Raw genomic sequence first — 8136 nt, 5'->3', positions numbered from 1 at the left:
CAACGCTGAATATAAATCTAATAGATGAAATTCAACAGAAATGTCTTGGAACTACTGAATTACGATGTTCATGTTAATTTTACTCTGAGCTTTGCTACCCTCACATAAGGAGCAATATCTGAGTACTGAATCATTAAATTAACCCTTTGACACCTATTAGCCAGCCTAAACCGGCCTAAACCGGCCAGACTAACACCTGACAATTTTACTCGTCAGTGGGGAACCCCCAGGAGTCAATCGGTTAAGATCCTTCATTTACCTGTCATTAGACGGGATGGATAGGAATCCCCTGCTGTGGTCCCCAGATGCCCAGGAATCCGTCTGTCACCAAGTTGAAATGTAGTTTTCCGTAATTTATTGACAGCAGACTCTCTGTCAAATGTGTGGAAATCTCTTAACCCTGGAGTGCGGAATGAATCCTGCTGGGTTGATGTGGAGTAATTACATTTCTCTTGATCTCCTTGAGGTATGCTTGATCCTCTGTCCTTTAGTGAATGTATTTATTAAGTAAATTTGGTCAAACAAGTTTTCAATTTAATAATCCAAAAAATGTTATGAATAGATAAAAGCAAAAAATCAATCAACCAATCAAAAGTATTATTGTCTTTCAAAACTAAATCAATAAAACTTGAATGTAACCGACTCTATTGACAAGCTAGGGGCTTGTTAGCCCCTTTCTCTAGGGGTGTCGGGGAGCGTGCCTTGTTTAAAGAGTGGCACCAAATTCTACATTTGACAAGCAATAATCATAATCATGTTTTGGGGACGTCATGTTGCCATTGTCAAAATGAATTTTAGGTTTAGGTTTTAGGTTTGAAAGAATCAGTCTTCAATTAGCTTCATTTATGGAAAAAAGCAGCCAACTTCTGATTGACATAGCCAATGCTTTTCGTAAGCTGTCTGACTGCATGAACTTACTGAAGCCATTGAGCTGGAGTGCATGACCTAAACTGTTGCATTTGACAATATCATGTACTTTGTAACAATGAGATTTTGAAATCACGATAACCTATTTTCTCTTACCCTCAAGGATGGATCCGTGAGTTGATGTCTTGGTAAATAACGACCAACAAACTCTGATTTAGTTGTGGTTGTAAAATGACCCAAGTGATGTGATCGGTCATCCCCCCTGATAGTTGGAGGACCTGCCAGTTTGTCGAAGGGTTGTAAGACGTCTCTTTTACCCAGCTGTTCACCCAAAAACTTGCTACGATAGTCAGAGTGAGGCCACAGTTCCTTTTCTTTGTCACCTGAATACATGTATAAAGAAAAATCTTACATCTGGAGATTGTTCCTCGCATCAACTCTCCCTGTGTACTCACCCACCCACCCCCAGGAAATGGACCATCCCAGAACTCTTCCCCCCCCCCCCCCCCTTCAACACAAAATTTGACTGGGGTCCCCCAGTATCGAATTGCACTGCACACCTGGAAATGTGGACTTGTAGTGCAACAGCTCCTTCTGTATGCAAGAAATATCTACCGTCATATAGTATTAAAATTCTGTAACAAGTTGGCTGCTGCAAGCTAAAATAGCTTTCAGCAGCCCACTGTACAGAAAAGCTCTTTGAGGTTTGGGTGTAAAACTGCAGTTTAAGTGACTGCAAGACCTGAGACCCCCATGAAAAAGGTACATCAAAGACACGTGTGAGAGGTGGAATTTTTTGACTGTGCACACCACTTCATTGCTTGCTGTGCTGTGCAAATAAAATTTCATGATTAACCTATTGACCCCTGGGAGTGAAACTTGTTTGACTTTACTCGTCAACAGGGGGATGTTCAGCAGTCATTGGGTTAAAAAAAGATTCAAATAACATTGCACACCAGATCAATGAAACAATAATTACGCTACCTTGGGGAATATAGCTTCGCATCCAATCAGTCTTTCCTGTAGATGCAGGATTTTTTGCTTCATCAAGAGGTCGAACAGGATAATATTCTTTATGTGTGGTATGAAATGACTTCAACTGTCTATCAGAATCCATCTTGAAGTTTGTTTTTGTTAGTGCGGACGTAGCATTTTGATAATCACGTTTTTCTAGTGGTTTTTCAACAAAGTGACCTCTCGTCATTGAACACTTGTCATTGAAGCGAGCATCCTTGTGCATGATTGTCGCAGGAGATGGTGAGGGTATGCGCTCCCTTTTAGTCAAGGGGAGGGGTGGGTAGTCTTTTTTAAATGTACTCTTGTATACATGGGGATCCTGACTAGGTGCCCAACGGTCCTCATGGCTTATTGTAAAGTGAGAAGCAACAAGAAATTCTGAGCCAGTCTTTTGAGCAGGAATCTTGTTTATTACTTCTGCCATGGCGCATAAACATGTACTTCCTGTAACGTATTAAAGTAAAGAGGTGTACTGTTAAGACTTTCAGCTTGGTAAAGGAGATGTATAAAAGATCATACAACACAACATATGTACTGTATATTTAAAAAATCATTGAAATAAACAAAACTCCTTTAAAAAACTTGATGTGGCTGGACGGCGGGAAGTAATTGGCAAATCCAAATGATGGTTAGAGTGAGCCACAAATAGATAACATTCGTGAAACACCTGAGCTGAAGAAGGTAGCACTTTCTTATGTGAAATATATTATCTCCCCAGAAAGAAAAAGGACTTTCTATTATAATTAAAAGATAAAAAAAACCCAAAACCAAAATAATATAATTGTCCTTGACAATATCGGAGATTAAGTCCTTGGTTTACCATGCCCAAATCATGCAGCAAAATGTAGCAGAGCTTCCCTGCTTGCAGAAGTCTTCTCGCCCCTGCTAACAGAGAGTAGCAATCATGCGATTACAATAGTTAAGTCTGTGGGCAAGCGATGTAATGAAATCGCAACTACTATGCATCATAGAAGCAAATGAAGAATTGTTGAAACATTCCTCGTAAGTTTCCAAAAACTAATCTGCCTAAAACGTTCCTCAAAATCTCCCCTAACTCAATCTACATGAAGCTATTACATGTAAAGCTAAAGGTTACATAGATAAAGTCATAAATCACTTAGCCGATATCGATAAATGTACATATCGGCCAGATGCCATTTAGACGGATCATGCCGCGGATTCAAGATTTAACCTCTTTTCGTTTGGACTTACCTAGTCAGACAACGCCAGAAATAGTGTAAAATTGAACAACGCCTTCAAAACTTTGAAAATCAAAGCACCAAAACGCATAAACACGAGACTGCTTCTATCTGGCGTTGCTGTGGCAACTGGCGAGAGCCTCACAATGAAGCTTGGGGATAAAAAGGCGCGAGTATTCGAAGATTCGAGGGAAGACATTTTTAGTTTTGAAGTACTTCACTTTAGTTCGAACTTGCTGTTTCAAGAATGGTGCGGACGAAAGCTGATGGGGCTGGAAGAAAAGGTAGGTGATCGAGACAGTCATCTCGAGGAACTAAAATCCACTTTGACTTGAATTTGGAGGGAAATTGTGTTCATTTCAGGCATTTGGAGTTTGGAATGCTTATAAAAAGCGTGACCGATTTTGCGAGAGAACTGGTTGATCGCACTCTAAAAGCCGTGGTGTAACTTTAATCGCTTTCAGTGAAGAACAAAATAATATTCTCTTGACTACTCACCATCTTTGGAAACATATTTCGCTTTTCTTTCCACAGCGCACCCAAAGGTCAACCCAAAAATCAAAATGTATAGTGGCAATTTTTGCAATGTACATGTGGATTTTCAGATAAGCTTTTGTTCAGGTAGCAAGTAATCATGCTTGCCGGTTTTCATAAGACTCAGGGAGTGACCTCAATTGCAGCATTTAGATTCCATTTACTGCCCACATTGATGTTTGGTTGTCATTTGACAAATGAATTCAGCTGCATGGCTCCTTCATTTGAATGTTTGTTCGGCAATAGCCCTTTTCACGGTTAGTTTGTTTCATTAGCATTACAATATAATCTAGCATGTATGTGAGGCAATTTCGGGCTATTTTGTAGTTTTAACACGAAATTGCCTCGCATCCACGTTAGATTACATTGTAATGCAAATGAGAAAAACTAACCGGGAAAAGGGCTATTACATATTAAAGAGACAAAAGCATATTTTTTTAGTACTTTTAATAGTAACATGTACTCTTGTTGTCATAGCTGCTGGCGCTAAGGCTCCACGTAAACAAGTTGGCGGATCATCGTCATCCTCTGCTGCGAGCAGCTTGGGGTCACCAACCAGCTCTGGTAAAAATAAGTATGCTGGCGGAAATCCCGTGAGATGGTGGCCATCTCCTAAGTGGCAAAAAGGTAAATATAATATTGTATTGTACTATGCACTGTATTTCATATATAGATTTGAGTTACCCCTTTTTGTCTTTATCGAGGAGTACAGTTTTGTGGCATTGATCACAGGTGTGGCTGTAAGGAGGGAAAGGTTAAGTGCAAATAAGGTTTAGGGTTAGTTTATGGTTGGTTTTGGCCATTATTTACAATAATAGTTTCAATGCCTCACCCAGGCTTCACATTCTGCAGGGCTTGGGAGGCATAAGTGCTTAAGGCAAGGCAAGGCAAGGGAAATGGTCTTTGTTAGACATGGATATTAATTTCAAAAAATTTAGGCTCAATTCAACATTAAAAAAAAAAAAAAACATACTTAATTGACCGCTCCCCATAGGGGCTTTTCAGGGCCAATGAAACACAATCAACGAAACAACAGAACACAACAACAACAACTGTTAAGAATCCCAACTGGCCGGAGGCAAACCAGTCAGCTATTTACAAGTGCAGCTGGGAAGTTGAACCTGGGACTACCAGGAACAAATTCAACGAGTGGTCAGAGCAGGTCTTGAACCCGGGATCTCCAGATCTCAAGGCAAGCGCCCTAACCACTGGGCCACACTACCTCCTACATTACGAATGATAAGGGTTAGGTTGGAGTTAGATTTGGCTAGTATTACATTTGTTATGCCTAGCTGCCTTGCTCATTGTCTAAATCCTTAACCAAGGCCTGGAATTGAGAACTGGAGGTTCCAAGTTAAAATGAATTTCATGCTGCCAGCTGGAGATTTTCTGGGAAGTCCCTGGTGTGCATCCAGTCATGGCTTATCATAATAACAATATTAAAGTTATTAAATATTACTAGCTCTAATGACCAGCGTTAAGAAATAGAAGACTGGTAGGAGAAAGAGGTTTAGTTGACAGAGCCGTAACGTTTCATTTCCAGTAGTATAGCAAGACGATGTCACCAGAGCCTAGTTTAATGGTCTTGCTACCATCAGTCTTTTACAGCTTTGTGGTAGAGAATCCAAACAAGTGAATGGACGGTTATGCATGAAGGTTCAACTCCTCTTAGAACCATTCCATACTCATGCAAGGCTGCTGCCTAAGAAAATTTTAAAGGGGCCCTCAGAGCTAAAGGCTGAGAACTTAGGAGCCCAACATATGAAGTGAAAGGTGTTGCTGTGAAAAATTAAGGCGCCCAGAGCTATTCTTTGGGAGCCCCAGGCTACCAGGCTCCTGTTAGGCAACAGCCTTGCTCATGATACTCTGAAATGAAGTTCCTTAATTTTCCCACCTTAATTTGGTTAATCAGGCTGAATGACGTTGAAGGGCATCTTATCAAATGGGACCACATTACAATGTTGCTAGAATATAAAGTTATAAACGTATAGTTATCAAATCCCCAGTCATTGATAGAGTACATCTCCAGACTCCTCGGTCATCATACAGGATTTTTTCCTATCTGTCTTATGCTGTAATTATTTTAATTATAAATTAATTGGTGACTTATAAAGTGTATCTTAACATGACGTGATGATAAGATTCTATAACGATTTAAATTTTAGTTCCTGCTATACTTAAAGAGCATCACAACCTGTTGTAAAATTAATTGTATTAACATTTTTGTTGGTCTCAAAGTGAGTGCTGCAATTCTCTATTTTCATGTTCCCCATAATACACTTTGTTTGGCCCCCAAATTTTCCATATCCATTGTTTTCTGCATTTGTTATGCAAATTTAGTGGGGGCAAACATATTGTCTTATGAGGAATGTGAAAATAGAAAATAAATGACTTGTGCATCAAATCAAGTTTTTGCAGTTTGAAAAGAGTAAGAAGCCATGATGGTACAGGTACAGTCATGTTAGCAAATGTCATTAATTGCAGGAATTGGAGATTTCTTTTCCAAAGAAAACTGCGGCAATGAAATCTCCCCAGAAAATCCAGGATCATCAGTTGCAAGTGAACACCCTGGCATGTCATCAGTGGAACCTGGGATCACACCACTTGACGAAGATTGACAGAAAAGGATTCCTATTGTTACTACTTTCGTATTAATTATTAGTTAGATTCCTTTTGTTTAGAGTATTTATTCCAGATGGGGTGTGTTACATTTTTTTTGTGATACACGTTTTTAAAAACAGCTAGCAGGGTGATAATTAATTACATGTATATATATATTAAGGGGTTTGGAAAAAGCTATTCAATCATTTGTAATTATTAGACTGCCAGTTTATGTAATCTCACAACTATACACGAGGCTCTATGCATAAGTGCCCAGTTTTATATGATCACATTGCATCCAAATTCATGCAACTGGTTTTAATTTCTTGAAGACCTGTCTAGAGTACTGAGAAGGCTTACAACAAAACTGAGGACAATAAGATGGAAAAGGTCACTTTTTACATGGAGGTGCTTGAGTATGTGTTCACCACAATGCTGGCAGGCTGTCACAGAGGCTATTAAATGTTACTACTTAATTACTAAGCTACACTTTAAAATATAAAGTTTTATAAGTCACATTGTACATTATGCATACAGACCTTGAATGCCCCCTTTTGCGTGGTGGTGAAAAAATTGCTGCCTGCCACTGCCTGCAAAATTCACCACCTTTGTTGTCATGGCCAGCTACTCTCAACTATCAAACTGTTAATAATTGTTAAGCAAGTATTTCTTGACCTCTTCTCTTATTTTCACTTCCTCCTTTTCAACCTTCTGACACCTCTATGCATCCATAGTGATAGTCAGTTTGGTTAAGTTCATTCTACAGCATCCTGCTTGATATAAAAGTGCACCGTGATAGGCTATTTAAAACAAATGAGCATACTAGTTTATTATGCAAAGTGTTTCCCTTTCACTTGTATATGAAGACATTGAAAGTTGTCATTGTTACTTGTTTAGAACTGTGTTAAAACAGTTGTAAAAGTGAAACGTTTTCTTAATTGCCTGTCATTGTATAATTTATACAGTATACATCAAAGCGTTATCATGCAGTACATTATTTACCACTTCATGTCATCTTGTAACATGTTCAGCATAACTTCCATAAAATGTATTGTATGTAATAATGATATTCTTTTAAACTATGGATGTCATCAGAAACATACATTAGTTAATAAAGAGATTAAAGATGGGTTTCAAACCACTTGAGTATTTCTTGCATGAAATCTTTCTTCCCAGTATCAGAACATTTTATTGCATTATGAGGCCATATTAATGGGGACATGGGTTTTTCAGTGAGTGATTAACCCATTGACTCCCAGGGGTTCCCCATTGACGGGTAAAATCTTCTGGCGTTAGACAGAGTAAAATACTAAGTCTGGCCGGTTTGGACGTCAAAGGGCGAATTTCAACTTAAATAAGAACACATGTCATATACCTTGACAAATTATTGCTAAGAGTGATAAAGAGCATTGTTTGCTCAGTAACCTAGCCTATGAATGGTTGCAAGGCCACCAGTGACCTTGTATTGATACAGACCTCACTTCTTTTATCTTGTAAATTATTGTAATTAGTCTATGTTGACATAGTCTCCTTCGCAGCCGTTTTTTGGATGTCACGCAACGCTGCGTGACATCCAAAAAATGGCTGCGAAGGAGACTAATGTTGACATTAGAAAAGCACAAAGGTTTGGCTGGGTTTAGGCCTAGGGTTAGCCAGATTGAGGGTTTTGGGTTACTTTCTTCGTTTTCGAGTCTTTGGGTCTAAGGGGTCTTTGTTTTCAAGACACCCCAGGTAAGGACTTCAAACTTTAGGCGCCATCTCACATGTAAATATGTGGCAAGTTATTTAGCACGAATGGTTAAGTAACTTACAGAGAATCATATGAATAGAGCTGAATATCTCTAATCCATGATTAAATACAAACCAAGGTTTGAGTTTTGCCTGCCAAAAGAGCCTTCCTTTAACAATCTAGCTTTAT

The 8136-nt window shown here is 39.0% G+C and overlaps 1 protein-coding gene and 1 pseudogene across 1 annotated transcript; one reads left to right on the top strand and one right to left on the bottom strand.

Moving 5' to 3' along the window:
- The window catches only part of LOC138032692 (uncharacterized), a 20352-nt pseudogene extending 17138 nt beyond the window's left edge, over positions 1–3214 (bottom strand).
- A 2-nt stretch (positions 3215–3216) lies between these two features.
- Positions 3217–7356, top strand: LOC138038464 (PCNA-associated factor-like). Its single transcript, XM_068884333.1, has 3 exons — positions 3217–3367; positions 4095–4244; positions 6102–7356. The coding sequence occupies exons 1-3, from the start codon at positions 3331–3333 to the stop codon at positions 6233–6235; spliced, it is 321 nt and encodes a 106-aa protein (XP_068740434.1). The 5' UTR covers positions 3217–3330; the 3' UTR covers positions 6236–7356.
- Positions 7357–8136: the final 780 nt, after the last annotated feature.

Source organism: Montipora capricornis, chromosome 2, assembly GCF_036669925.1.
Source record: "Montipora capricornis isolate CH-2021 chromosome 2, ASM3666992v2, whole genome shotgun sequence".
In the NCBI taxonomy this organism is placed as follows: domain Eukaryota; kingdom Metazoa; phylum Cnidaria; class Anthozoa; order Scleractinia; family Acroporidae; genus Montipora; species Montipora capricornis.
This window is presented reverse-complemented; position numbering and strand designations above follow the sequence as displayed.

Bases quoted from the DNA above. Each gene is read 5' to 3' on its own strand.
- LOC138038464 (XM_068884333.1), top strand. From the start codon at position 3,331: ATGGTGCGGACGAAAGCTGATGGGGCTGGAAGAAAAG. The intron at 3,368-4,094 runs GTAGGTGATCGA...TTGTTGTCATAG, and splicing joins TGATGGGGCTGGAAGAAAAG to CTGCTGGCGCTAAGGCTCCA. The intron at 4,245-6,101 runs GTAAATATAATA...CATTAATTGCAG, and splicing joins ATCTCCTAAGTGGCAAAAAG to GAATTGGAGATTTCTTTTCC.